Source organism: Silene latifolia, chromosome 10, assembly GCF_048544455.1.
Source record: "Silene latifolia isolate original U9 population chromosome 10, ASM4854445v1, whole genome shotgun sequence".
NCBI classification, from domain to species: domain Eukaryota; kingdom Viridiplantae; phylum Streptophyta; class Magnoliopsida; order Caryophyllales; family Caryophyllaceae; genus Silene; species Silene latifolia.
Window position 1 is genome coordinate 90,011,850 of NC_133535.1, and position 15,020 is coordinate 90,026,869.

General features: G+C 38.6%; 1 protein-coding gene across 1 annotated transcript; it reads right to left on the reverse strand.

Annotated features, from left to right (window-relative positions):
• Positions 1-3,891: 3,891 nt before the first annotated feature.
• LOC141607880 (uncharacterized) lies at positions 3,892-9,413 on the reverse strand. The gene is made up of 12 exons (XM_074427229.1): positions 9,257-9,413; positions 9,081-9,179; positions 7,906-7,945; positions 7,719-7,751; positions 7,534-7,598; positions 7,253-7,340; positions 7,094-7,166; positions 5,677-6,099; positions 5,407-5,521; positions 5,264-5,306; positions 5,051-5,164; positions 3,892-4,331 (listed from the first exon to the last, which is right to left on the reverse strand). The coding sequence occupies exons 1-8, from the start codon at positions 9,411-9,413 to the stop codon at positions 5,914-5,916; spliced, it is 741 nt and encodes a 246-aa protein (XP_074283330.1). The 3' UTR covers positions 3,892-4,331; positions 5,051-5,164; positions 5,264-5,306; positions 5,407-5,521; positions 5,677-5,913.
• Between the last annotated feature and the right edge of the window lie 5,607 nt (positions 9,414-15,020).

The following is a 15,020-nucleotide window of genomic DNA, read 5'->3' on the forward strand; positions in this document are numbered from 1 at the left end:
GGCCCTCAAAATTTGAGGAAATAAATAAAATAAATAAAAATGGTTTTGGCAAGGCTCAAACTCGGGTGGTTTGGGCAATTGAAACATGTATTCACCAATGTGCTATCACACTTTTGTTAATACTAGTTGGTTGCCCGGCGCGCGTTGCGCGCCGTCCCCCAAGATATTTTTTTCGTTTACGTTTTAAATGCATAGTAACGAATCTTGATTTGATTTGGTTATCTATAAATTTTGTTTGGCAATCACAATGAAATTATTGTCGTTATAATCTTTTGGAAGTTTGAATCGATTGCAAACAAGATCGCATTAGTAAATATTTTGTATCTAACTTTGTTGGGAACATGAATATACGATTTGTTTCCGTTGTTTGTACATGTTGAGTGCCGATCACAATGAAACTCTTGTTGTTATATTATTTTGATGGTTGAATCGATTGCAAACAAATTTATAACCATTCGTAAAGAAACTGTATTTAACTTTGTTGAGAGCATGAATATCCGAATATAGCTACACCTTTTGTTTAGATGATTAACTGTTAAAGAACACAATTACATGAATACATAGACATTAGTATTATATTGTACTTTGCGGAGTAACGTAAACATCACACCTCCTCCTCCCCTTCCTCCTCATACTAATCGCTCTTCTCCCCTTAGCCCTCATTACTCCTCCTCTTCCTTCTCCTTTTCCACAACCTTCCTCACCCCTCTACTTTGTCATTCTATTTATCTCTCTCTTTTCTCTTCAACGTTGTCGCAATTTTAAACCACCTTTTCTTCTTCAACCTTGTAGTCCTCCTTCGTTTTCCCCTTTCCCCTTCCTTGAACCTTCTATGTTTCAGCGACTTTTTCTTAGATGGCTAATTCCTTTTACGCTTGCAATTTGGTTTGTGTTTTTATCGTGTTTTCGGCTAGCTATATTCATTAGGAGTGTGTTTAGTCTTATTTGGACAAAATGTGCGAGTAATTTATAGAATTAGGATCATTCAATTAACATAGTACACCCATCAACTTAATCCTACTCCCCTTGCCCCCTTCCTCTTTCACTCCCTTATTCTCTTCTTGGCCCCATTCCATTTCCTTCTTACTTTCCTCTTTAATGTTACCGCCTCCTCATCCTCCACCTCTTGTCATTCAGATCCTTCAATTTCCATCTTTATAACTCCCTTTCTTTCCCCGTACTCTCTTTCTCGACCTCCATACATCTCCCCTAGCTTCCTCCTCCCTTATACCTTTCATGTCTCTTATCCTCCTCTTATATATATCCTCCATTTCCCCTCCTCCTTCACTTGCTCTTAGAATATTAATCCTCCCATTTTCTTCGTACTATTTATCTTTCACATCCTTCTATTTCCCTCTTCCTACCTCTTATTCTTTCCCCTAATTCTATTCCTCCATCCCTTTCCCTTTCTCACATCCTTAGTCTCCTCCTTCCTCTTTTCCTCCTACAATTTGTCCGACTCCCCTTCGCTCTTCCTCTTTCTCTTCTTGGCCCCATTCCATACCCCCTTCTCCTCGTTCTCTCCCCCCCCCCCCCCACCACCCCCTTTTTTTTCTCTTAAATATTGCCACCTTATAATCTTATTAATGTCTTGTGAGTATTAGCAACATAATGACCATTTACAATATGGGCACGTCAATTTTTGGTCACCTTAGACTACAAGTAGTTAATATTTTTTTCCTGGGTTGGGTGCGGGTTTGTGCTACACTTAGAAGGCAATTAAGGTGGTATATTTATAGTGAAAGATGTGCTGAACTTTATTTGATACTACCTGTAATTTTTTCCTACTTGTGTCCTTGGAAGATTTAATTTTAACAAAGTGGATATTACAAGGATTCTTTCCCTAGATTTGGCCAAACAAAGAATAGAAGAATCAAATATTTGATGGCGGGTAAATTTACTTGTACCAGTGAATATAGCGGGCGTAGTGCCCAGTTTGGCTAAATGGTAACCTTCCCCTTTCATCCTCGTGGTCCTCCTCTTTAACTTTCCCATTCCCCGTCCCTTATACCTTCCATGTGCCTCATCATCCCCTTATATATCATCTGTTTCCTCTCCTCTTCCACATTTTCTTTTAGTACACCTCTCCCATTTTTTTTCCACATACTACTCCTCCATATCTTCCCATTATTTCTCATCCCCACCTTCCTCGTTTCCCTTCCTCTTATCATCCATAACCTTCTATTTCCCTTTCTCTACCTCATCTTCTTTCCCCTTACTTTCTTTCTCCACCTTCATCCCTTTCCCCTTCCTCCTCCCTTATAGCTTTCATGTGAGTAAGTCCCTCTTGGTAACTTTTTCCTCTATATTGCGTTAGAATTTTTATCCCCTTAATATTGTTCATATAAAGATTGTGACGGGTGGCTTAAAAAGCGTATATATTGTTTTATGCCGTTTTCTAATTAACATGGATTGTTGTTAAGGCGTACTCCATTTTTATATACATAAAGCACTTAAAACTTCTCATGTCTGAATTTCATGTCTAAATTTACCTCCACACTTCCAATGTCTGAATTTCATAGACCGCATACTTAACTTCAATCACAACCCAAACAAGCAATATCATCGGTAGTTGTAAACTATTAACTAACAAACCTCGGCTTAAACCTAGGCACATTGGCTCCTGTTTGACCGTATTTTTTAGTTCGTATTAAAGATGAACCCTAGGAACAACTCTTGTTTGATTGTTTATTAGCTCATACAGTCATACTCCATGTGTCCCGGGCAACGGTTGTTCTTTGGTTTTGGCACTCAAAGACTAACGAAAGAGGAAGGGGACAATTACTAAATGTTTATGAATGACCCTCGTATAATTGCGTTGAAATTGTACAAAATGATTGCTACACCACAAATTCACAATGACATGTTTTCGTGTCTTCATATTCAATAGGAACATTTAGGCGATCCCTTTACAAAGATTCAATTTGTACTCCATATGTGATACTTCCTCCGTTTTTATATGATGTACCCATTTGTTGAATATATGAGTGGAGTATTTTAATAAAATGGGTATATCATATGAAAATGGAGGAAGTATTAATTTCCTGTAATTGTCAGTGACGACATTTATAACGAGTCAACAGTGAAGCAATCTTCTCGCACACATTAGTATCAACATTTATAAAAAAAAGTGAAGAAATATTCTCGCATATAATTAAAATCGATAACTCAGCATACTCTTTTATTTATATAAAGTCCTAGATATCAAGTTATAGAAGTCTAAATCATGTGGAAGTGGGACTTATATGGATTGTTGTTTTGCTAACACAGAATGAAGAAACTTTGGCATGCCTACAAAATAGTCACATTATTACTAACAACATCGCTCCACTGCCTCAACAATTACTGCCTTAGGCAGGGAGGCCATCATTTGATTCATGCCATTTTTGCCAGAGTTGAAAACACAAATACATTGTTGTGAAATGACCATAAGATAATTGAGCATGTTTACAACACAGTTAAGTTTACAATGGCATTACTATACTGCCTCAGCTTCTTAAGTCAATGGCACTCTACAAGATTTGCTCCCTTTGTCTCAATCACTTATTTACCTTTAACTAAAAAATCCCTCGCCAAGAATAAAAAAAGGTGAACAAATGGACGACACACATGGGAGTACAACTTTATTTTTGTTTATAGACCCAAATATGTTATTTCTAGATTACCATGAGAAAACTCTCATCGAGATTGCATTGTCCGAAACTCCGAACATTACTTTATACGGAGTAATAGAAGAAGCACGGTCATTTTAGTAAGTCATTTTGTATCATATTCCAAAGCCAAAGAATATTGAAAATTTAGCTTCAACATGAAATAAAAATCTAAACTATTATGAAAATTTAAAGAAAAAAACAGCCAGACATCATCAGGGAAGATAATAACCAATAATATGTCAAAGCAGAAGGTACTAATCAAGTACTTGTTTGCAAGTGAGCGTTTCAACCAATGAAGAAAGAGACCACTGCTTGGGTGCTACACCGAGCTTCTGATTAGCCATGGCGGATAGGTCTTGTACCGCTTTAATTGACACGTTATAAACATGGAATAGTTTAACAGCATCATTGTCAAATACTAACTCCTACCAGAATATGTTAGCATATCAATCAAAGTATTCAAGTGTAAGTATTAAATAGAAGGTTCACAGAACAAATGATTTAATAACTCAGCAAAAATATAGTGATGCTTGAGCTATGAAAACCTTAATAGATGAAGAATCCTCAAGAAGAGACTGCAGCCTGTGAGGTATCCCAGAATGAGAAATATGTGTAATACTTAGCAATGAGTCATATCTCCACATATTTGCATCACCGCAGCTATTCCGTGTGGAATGCCTGTAAATTCAGTAAACAGAGAAGAGCAATAAAGCATCCATTTATATTGTCCTCATTTCTTTTCTACTCCAACCCAAAACAATTGGCCCCTTTTATGTGATAACTGATAAGTGTAGATGTAGATTCATAAAGTCAAACGGTATAATGATATTTCATCACAAATCTTAAAAACGATCTCTAGTCAAATGGGGAATATTCTGAATATATAAATGCGATGGAGGGAGTCTATCTTAAGGCTAAACTGGAAAGGGGCCTTCAAGCTCAAGCATGTGTAGCAGCACTTCTCACGCACTATGTTGCTCAGACTCGGGTACGGGTGTCGGACATTGGTACGGATCAGAGTGTAGGGTACTCCAAGGTTAGAAATTTCAGACATGGGGACTTAGTCCAAAATTGGACACGGGAATGGGTGTCGGAATGCTGGCTGGAATCCTATTTATCATGCTTGATAATAGAACACCTGCTAGTGTTCAATTGATAGAAAAACGGGATTATCATGCTTGATAATCCAATTGATAGAACACCCATAAAGTGCAATAGATTAATGAGAACACCCAAAAATGACGATTTTAAGGCGACTTTTATTTTATTTCATTGAGCGTGAACTCTAAAGAAACTTACAAAGGCATTTTTGACGATGTCAGTTGTATACGCGAGTTATGAAAACCATCACTCCAATTTATCAGCTAAAACTTAAAGAGTAAATCAGTTAAATTCACCTGAGCGTTTTTAAAGCTCACAGTTCGGTGCTTGAACTCCCCTCTGCTGGTAGTCAGCTCATCAAGTATTTCGCCATCATCTCCCACTTGATCTTCGTCAAGAGCTTGCCTCTCCTGATATCAATCCCAAACCCAAAAATCACAATCTCATCCTTCCAGTTATAGTCAACCACAAATGAGATAAACACCGAAGATTTCAGTTTTTAAAAATACCCTGAAAGACAAGCCGAGGGCGCGTCTTGGTGGGTCTCCGGATCTGGTAGATAACAAAGTAAGTTATAGGTCCTGTATTCTAAAGTATAAGAGAACTGTTAAATTTTGTGTGTTTGATTGGGAGGTATAGATATCGAACTTACATGTGTCACGGCCTTTGTCCTTCAATCGATTGATCATGCTTTTAGCGGTAAAGAGGAGTATCTTGTCAAAATTGTAGAGCCCGTTGCCTAGAAGAAGTGCAATAGAAATGAAAACCTGTAATAGTTCATAAGATCAGAACACAATTCGAAATTTCATCAACTACCGACTATATGTTACTATGACCATCATTAAACTGTCCTTGTGTCTTTCCTTATAACCAAAAAAAGGTACTCATTTAGGAACAAAGAAGTGCCAACACAGCAACACACCTTGTAACCATTCAGGCTCTTCATACTGCTTTCAGGTAACGATGAAGGGAACCATTTTTCTTTTAGTTCCCGATTAGTGGCCACATCACCCCCCAAGAAAGAACAGCACCTAGAAGCAACGACAAATTAACTATGTGCGGACATATCATTCCTGCTCCCACGTAAGTTATGCTGAAATCAAAGCAAAACCTGCAAAATTCAGTACCCCAGAGTGCCCAATTACGATAAATAGATAGATTACTGAGTTTCAAACCACGTGAAAACTTTAAAATTGAAATAGGCACTGACGATCTTTGCCATGCTTTCAAGCCGAATGTCGGAAACTGAGAAAAGCCACATTGGGTTCCACCAGTATAGAACCACTGGAAGAAACCCCAAAGGAAACTGTTGGAGAAATATTTCATAAAGCCATGAACTTGCTTCCTGTATGACAGACAGGCAATTATTTTATCTGGTGACATGCAGCTTTCTTTCGACTATCAGATTAAAGCATAATTCTTTGAAATCGAATTACATCACAACTTTTTCAATAAATTTTGAAAACAAATTCCACATTAATTTACGTGTTATCAAAGACAAACCCCAAAAAAAAATTAAATGAAAGCGCGATTAGAAATAATTAAATGAAGTCGCCACAAAAAATAAACCTGAAGGGAAAAAAATTAGATTAAGATGTCGACAGAATCAAATATTCCCTTTTTGGTTCATCTCAGAAGAATTGCCCTCTTTTTACATCTAGTAAAAAAAAAGTGAAGTTCTTATACAAATTAAAAGCTCTAATTACAACACAAGTTATGCAACCATCAACACCACCACCCCCAGGTACGTTATAAGGCCTTTCCTCAAGCAAGATACATGTATAATCGGAAAATCCCATGTATCGCAATTCACACTGTATCACATAAAATTTAAACTTTTTTCACCACAAAATCACTCTTGATCCTAATTTCAAGCCCAAGAGAACATATCCTTTTGTGTAACAACTTACAACTCTTAGAGGCCCAGGAGAGGAGGTACGGCCAAGCCTTTTGCTGAACCAGTTATTATTCTTACTCAGAAGTCATAACTTCAAGTAAAGAAGATTTATGAATGACTAACAGAGGGGCTTCCAACATTCATTTACCTTTAACAATTAAGAGTTTCCCAGATCAATGTTCTCAGGACATAGCCGATGCAAGGTTTAAAGCAAGGCAAATACAGGACATAGGTCAAAGTATTGAGTGACTCACGAAGGAGATTTGGCCAAAACATACAATATTTCTATCAAAGAGATGAAAGTGGCGAGTAACCTAGTCTATAGTCCCTTAAAGAAAGACCAGCACAACTTTTTAACAAAGTAGATAAGCAAACAAAATGAGCTGCCACTTATTAAACGATAAAAGAGATTGCATACAAAACTACAAAAGTACAATCGTACCTTTACACATCCTGCATCATCACCCGAGGCAATGGTAGCTTCTGTCAAGTTGATTATTTGGTTAACAGGAGCTCTGCAACATGTTTGATTATTATGAAATTAGTAGTAGACCACCCATTAAAGGAATAGCAAAAATATTGTGAAAAAAATAGAACTCACGAGTGAGCATTCTCAAGATGAACAACTTTTGCTCTGGTTTCAACATCAGTAGCAAGAATTAAGCAATCGGGAGATCCTGTCACAATTGCTGATACCACAAAAAAAAAGACATTGTGAAAAAAAAAGGCAGTCGATTTTCATGTTATAACATAAACACATAAATTAATTCAGCTACGGTTGAACAACACAAATACTCAAATAAAACCGTTAATTAAGCAAACCATTAAACGATAGCATCAGCAATGGTATCAAGTGTTTAAATAAAGGATGTTGCTAATTACCGCGTCCTTGGCTAATAAAACGAGCTGCTCTACACGACTTCTTGTGAGCACGAACTTTCAATAACCTGCAAAGATATCATTTACGGTTTTCGAAATGAAAAATACATGGGTTCCTACAATTCTAGTCTTAATTTAACACTAACTACCACTAATTGAGCAAAAAGACAAAAACAGTAAGTAATTACCTCTGAGGTTGGGCATCAGCAGCATAACGATAGCTGCATACACCCAATTAAAACCCAGAAAAATCAGTATGGCCAACTAAAACCACAATTAACAGATCTAAACAACAAGAATCCAACAAACCATCATAAATCCTATTAAAAAACCAAACTTGACAAAACAATCTACAGATTAAAAGCAAAATTAAACCTTGGTAAGGTTCTTTTTGATGATGATGATTTGATCTTTCCTGAAGATATCGTCAATTAGAACACAAAATGAACTAATCAAACATATAAAATCATTAAGATGAAACCTCCAAAGGCCATCGGTCACCGAAAGATAAATAAAAACGTGAAACAGAAAAACTACATGCGTAAACAAGCAGCTCTCAAAATGCGAGCGCAACAGCAAATTAAAATAGTAACCTCAATAATAAGATTGAACTCGACTGTACCACTACAGCCCTTCTTAAAACACCAATGTCAGATGAAGTTGGTGAACAAAAGCTACTCGAAATAGAAATTATAGATATGGATAACAGTAAACCAAAACCCTAGATTAGAAAATCTACCTGGAGATCCGAAATTTTTGAATTTGTAAAGATCAATTTGAGAAATTAGGGTTTTATGAGATGAGAAAAGAAGGAACTTGATTATGGTTTGTTAGGCGGAGATAAGAAATGGTAAAAAGGCGAAATGAGTGATGGAGAGGAAAAGAGGGAGAAGGAGTGGTAGGAAGGAGACGTGGATGAAAGAGACGAAGTGAAGGAGTTGGGCTGAGGAGTTAAAAGGCCGTAGAGAAAGAGTAGATTGAGATGAGAAGCAACAGACCAAAGCCCAACACAACTACCCGCTAATATCAGGACCAAACCCGCCCAAATGAAATGCTACTGTTCATTTTGCGCGTACTGTTCATTAGTGAACAGTAGTTAGGCGCTCACACTTTTTAGGTAAGGTGCACTTTTTAGGTAAGGTGAAAGATACATGGAGATTATTATGTATATATATAACTAATGTTTTCATACTTTATACGAACACGAGGCCCAAAAATTTGGAGGCCCAGTTCGCGCGCTCAGCCCGCACTTGGTCATAGCCTCCCCTGCAAACTACAGCCCCTTTACCCACCGCAACTCTGCTGTTCTACCCTCTGCACAAAACAACCCGTCAAACACTGGACATCACCCATCTTAAAACTAGTCTCTCACGTACACTCGACTCCTTCTACCCATTGGCTGGTCGATATACAACATGGGATACCATTGACTGCAACGACCAAGGGGTACCCTTTATTGTTACCCATGTTAATTGTCCTCCTACTACTATGCTTAATTTTAATGGGTCAACAAGAAAACTTGAATTGTTAAGCAAGTTGTACCCGCCTACCGAATTTGCCATTATTGGGTCTGGTATTCAAGTAGCGATTCAGATCAATGTATTTAGGTGTGGCGGATTTGTTGTTGGTTGGTATCACAGCCACAAACCCTTAGACGGGGTCTCCGCGGCTACATTTCTCCGTCACTGGGCGGCACTTGCATCTAACCGAAACCCCCAACAACTACCTGATTTTGTTGCTGGATTAACCGCATTTCCGCAGTACCCACCTGAAAAAGACGCACTGATACGGCCCAGAATGGCGTCCTTTAAACAGAGAAGCCACGCTACAAATAAATCTTTGGAGGATGTGGCTGAAACATCATCATCGTCTGGTGTGGACATTGTGCTCAAAAGTTTTGTGTTTAAGAGGACTTCGGTGGCAGATCTTAAGGCCAGAGCCACCTCCAAGGATGTGATGTGCTAATCAAAACACTTGTGAAATATAAGGCTGATTTTTACTTTCTTGTGGCTTGGTGTAAATCTTCTGGATTTGCAGATGTCGATTTCGGGTTGGGTTCTCCTCGCTTTTAGCAAACAAATGTTTCACAAATGTTCCACTACTTTGTCTCTTTTTTTTTTTTTTTTTTTTTTTTTCTTTTTTCCTACCGACAGGCAATCTCCTTCGGGGTACTGAAGGCAATTTAATGGGCTGACCTCTCCCAAGTTTGATTTTTTCATTCGCAAGAGTCAGGAATCGAACCTCTGACCACTTGTTTAAGAGATAAGAGTCCTTACCACTCACACCAGCCAACTTTGATTGTCTCCTAACCTCTTTGTTACTCATTCCGAGTACTTTTTTAACAAATTATTGTACTTTGTGTTGAACACCAACGTGGCCCCAATGACATTCTTGTCTTCGGGTTGATGTACAAGCTCCCATGTAATGATGTAAGGATGGCAGTGGGTCGGGGACCCGACCCAAACCCTGAGGGTCAGACCCTAATGGGTCGGGTATGGGTCTCATTTTTTTCAGATCCAGTGGGTATGGGTCGGGTATGGGTCTTAAGAAAATATTTCGGGTCCGGGTCCGGGTCTAAGTTATGAGACCCATACCCGACCTTTAGACGCTTTATTAAAAAAAAAATTCACAACTTTTCTGAATTCATACTGGCAGACCGTAGAAACCCAATTAAAGTCTCTTCTTTCTCTTCCCTCATCCCATAAAGTGATAAAACTCAACCAAACTCTTCTGACAATACCACCACTCCACCACTGACACAAGAAAACCACCACCACTGCACTAATACGCGACCGGCAACCACCTTTCTAATAGGCGGCGACCGACAACCACCATTAACGGTAACCAGCGACGGTCAGATGGAAACGACTATCAAGTACGGTATTGATTTTTGGGTTCCGAGTTTGATTCTTTCACATGTATTTGGATGTAAAATTAATTTAGGTCTTCTTTGTCTTTCTTAATCTCTTTGGTAATATATTGGATTTGGTAGTGTACAATAGAGATTAATAAACTCATAATGTTAAAGTAGTATGAATTTTTTTTTAATATTATAGACCCCATATACCGTTAATCCCGTTACTAAAGTGGTTTGAAAAACTCTGGACCATGGGTAGACCAGACCTACCCTTACCCATAGGGTCCGGGTATGGGTCCTCAAATTTTAGGCCCTTGCGGATCTGGGTCGGGTACGGGTCCAAAGGGAAAATCTCGGGTTCGGGTCCGGGTCTAGGCGGACCCTACCCAGACCCTACCCATTGCCATCCCTACTCCCATGTATTGCCTGTATCTCTACTTTCATTGCATTGGGGGCTAAACCTGTCAAACGGATCAGGTGGGCCAGGTCATACGGGTTGAGTTAAAAAACGGGCGGGCCGAATACGGGTCACGGGCCGGGTTAGGGCCAGAATACGGGTCAAAAAATATTTCTAATATCTTTTTTAAACGAATTTTTAATTAAAAAATATTTTTTATAAATGTAAAACATATTTAAAATTAATATTTTTATCATATTCAACGTTTACATGAATTATGTTGACATAATTATTAATTTTTTTTAATAATTATTATATTATTAAATATTTAAAAGTTATATAAAATTGACTTTTTTTGTTGTGTTTGTAATTTTAAATAATAAAAAATAAATTAACTATTTATTCAAGTATAATATATAAATATTAATATTTTTATAAAATTCTTGATTTACCTTTGACCCAACGTGTCGACCCGTTCGAGTCGGGACTCGGCCCTAAAATAACGGGTCATTTCGGTTCGGGTCAAACGGGTCGAAAAAAACAGGTTTGTATCCCTAAAAAACGGGTCGGGCGGGTCGCCTGTAATATCCCAAAAAAATAAAGTATTACTCCATATTAAATAATAACGGGAATGAATATAGAAAAACGACAAGCATATTTTATACATTATATTCATGTAACGCATTTTTTATTTTTTTTACAATTCTATATTTACTATTATTATAATAATGTATTAAAATTAGATATTTATTATGTTGATAAGCTTGTGTGTTGTTGATGCGTGTCGTTCAACACCAAAAATAAAAGCCAACAAGCCTATACTATAAATAGCTAGGGAAGTCGGGTCGAATCCACAGGGAGATGGGAATCCTATAGTCAACTAAGTCTGTCGAAAGTAACCAAAATGGGGGGTTTGTTGTTTGTTTTTCTAAGAAACTACGAGCAAAGGAGAGAGTAAAAGGAACGAGAAAGAAATAAAGTAGAGATGAATAAGAGAGAAAAATACTAGGATTGTCGGTTCACCATGGCTTCTAAAGTCCGGACTAAATCGTAAATGCCCTAAGTTCACGCTGTGGGTAATAAACGTCACCTTTCGGTCCTTAGTTCGCCCTAGGCAATACTAGTTTAGCTTTCGCCCTAGCTAGCAAAGATCCTAATGAAATGCTGCAGAACTACTCCTTTTCCAATCTTTCGATCTAGGAGAAGGGGATATCGAGACAGTTAATTGAGTGCGTCGACTCAAACAATTAAAAGACATAAAAGCAGCAGATGCATACAACTAGACTACGGGTACTCTAATTAATTCGTCCTTCCTACGCCATGGCTACCCTAAATCCTAGCAATGCGATTAGCTATTCATGATCGAAATAGAGGACAATAATGGCACACAAATAACAATAGATAACATAATAAGTGAAACTGAACTGAAACTATATTAAAGATAATACCGAGTTCAACGAAGGAAGAATTGAGAAATGGCGATGAAAAGTATTTCCGATCCAAAAACTAAAGCAACAGTCTCCGTTTTTCGTCCTAAAATCTGATAATTAGGTCTCTAGTATTCCTTGCCTATTTATAAGAAAAAATAGCAAAGAAAGCAAACGTACAAAACAACAACACAGCTGAACTAAAGCCCATCAATACAGCGTGGCCTCTCGATCGAACCCCGGTTGCTCGATCGAGAGCTTTCCCTAAGTATATCCATCGATCGAGAACAGGACATCTCGATCGAGGCCTTCGCCTTTGCATTCACTCGATCGAGAACAGGACATCTCGATCGAGGGGTTCTTGACACTCATGCCTCTCGATCGAGCTAATTTGGGAGTTCGATCGAAAGGTCTTAACTTCTTGTGTGTTCTCCTATTCCTTTAGATGCCTTCACGCATCTCAAGACGGTAAGATTTCACGCCGACTCTCTTAAGTAAGCTTGGAGGACCACAAATAGGCTGATTTCCAGTCATTCCGGTTCGTATCTACAAATAATGCAAAACAGAACAAAGTAGACTATTCGGGGTATAAAATGACATAATATCACTCAAATACATAGAAATGCGTGCCAAAAGAAACCGTAAAAGTCTATGTAAAATGCACGCATCAGTTGTCAAGATAAGTCACAAATACTTACCACTTAAGGAAACAATCCCATTTGACCTCACAATTTAACAAGCCGACATTTTGGTGCTATAAATAGGATGAGATTTCATCATTTCCTAACTACAAGACCAAGAAGCTAATAAGAAGGCAAGTGGATTAAGATCTTAGTTAAATTAGAAGAACGAGACTTACAAACCATATCTTTCTATCCGAGAGTTAATTAGCATTAATAAAAGAGGTATGAATTCGGGACCCTTCGTCGTAGAAATAAGTAATAATATAGTGATATTCTATAGTATTATAGACCGTATAATGTTATATTATCATTATGTTACTCTCATGTTATATTAATTGTCTTTGTATGAACATATGACTGTCATGTTAATACTTCTGTTATAATGTACTATTGGCCAATTGTAGCATTCGGGATACGATTACGGGGGAGAGATGACATTATAAATTTATCCTGTGTACATGGAAGGGGGCACGGCCTCATGTGAACTAAGGTTCTGATTATTACTGGTGAAAGTGTCAGGGGGTTTACACGGGTCTTAGACCTGGGATCTTGTGTACATGGAGGAGGGCTTAGCCCAGGGGAGTTTCTACTCCGTAATGTCTCTCTATTCAGTAATGGTAGACCGGTATAATTATAAAGTGGGTTATTTCATTCTAAAATGACAGGTTATGCATGTCTATTTATAATTATTTGACTGTATTCATATGACCTATTTTCTATACTTGTGAGACGTGAATTGAGTAAATTACTAAAATGGAGGTAAGTAGGGCCGGTGGAGGTGACCGGAGTCATACTCAGCCTGTGGTTGGCTGATTCCGTTACTTTCATTCTTTTTCAGGTACAAGTGTCGGGGAAGGACAAGTGTGAGGAATTTCAGATAACCTAATAGGATGAATATGTAAACAAGTTATTAGTTTTTAGCCTTTACAAGTGTATTTATCTTTATTCTTGTAGTAGCCTTGTATTTTCCGGATGGGAAACACGGCGGTGACGCCCTTGTAATTCCGCTGCCATTATTTTTAATAAAATGAGCTATTTTGGGATGCCTGTCTGCTTTTCGGGGGCGTTACATCGCCGTAGAGATGACAATATGGGTCGGGCTAAGGCGGGCGGCACGGGCACGTCACGAGTCCGGCACGGGCACGTCACGAGTCCGGCACGGGCACGAAACGGCACGAATGAATAATACTGACGGCACAGGCACGGCACGAACGGGTTGGAGGAGGGCCGCCGTTGCGTTTTTTGCGAATTCCCGTGCCCAGGCACGACACGGCCCATACACGGAGGGTTCGGCACAAACCAGGCACGACACACCCCGAGATTTGGCCCGTTTCTTAATTATTTAATTAAATTCCTTTTTTTAATATCGTTTTTTAATTATTTAGTTAAAGCTAGTATATTAAAAATACAAGCAATCAAGTAATCAAGTCATCAAGTACATTAATATTTAATAAAATATATATTAAAATAATTAATATTTATTATTTATATAAATTAAAAAATTTTTAGAAAAAAAATACTAAGGTTATTGGGCCACCCACGTGCCAGGCACGATTACTCCATGGGCCAGGCACGACCCGAGCACGAAACTGGGCGTGCCAGGAGCGGGCCGCGGCGGGAGTTCGGGTGAGTGGGCCAGGCACGGCACGGCCATCCCAATATCTGTGTCGTGACGTGTCGTGCCTGTGCTGTCATCCTTCGTAAAAAGTAAAGAGTCATCCTTCGTCCGTATCACCTAACCCTGAACGGATACTTCATCCTGGAAGGAGAAGTTGAGCCCTAAAACAGACTTCTTGAACCCATCTTCGATCCTATGCTGAAAATCAAACACCCGGGTATATAAGTCTTTCAGGATTGCAACTTCATCCTTGACACCGCAACTACTATCATCCCGACCAAGTTTGAATAGGCACATTGCCTTGACGGACAAGTTGTGAGCCTCCTCTTTGAAGAAGATAACATCAAGCTGTGGACGCAGGCCCACGGGGGTCGCTCGGGTAGAAAGCGAGCAAGCTTTGCATTTGTGGAGTTGCCACCAATTTATTGTGGAAAATTGGAAACCGTTCGAATACCTCGTGTCATGTCAAGACACAAATTAGTGACATGAACACCAAGAACTCGTTACC

What these genes read in the sequence shown, in the direction of transcription:
- LOC141607880 (XM_074427229.1), bottom strand. Translation starts at nt 9,413, where the DNA reads ATGTCCACACCAGACGATGATGATGTTTCAGCCACATCCTCCAAAGAT. An exon ending in ACCCAATAATGGCAAATTCG is followed by an intron (nt 7,946 to 9,080) that starts GTAGGCGGGTAC and finishes CGATATCTTCAG; the next exon opens with GAAAGATCAAATCATCATCA. An exon ending in GCTGATGCCCAACCTCAGAG is followed by an intron (nt 7,599 to 7,718) that starts GTAATTACTTAC and finishes ATATCTTTGCAG; the next exon opens with GTTATTGAAAGTTCGTGCTC.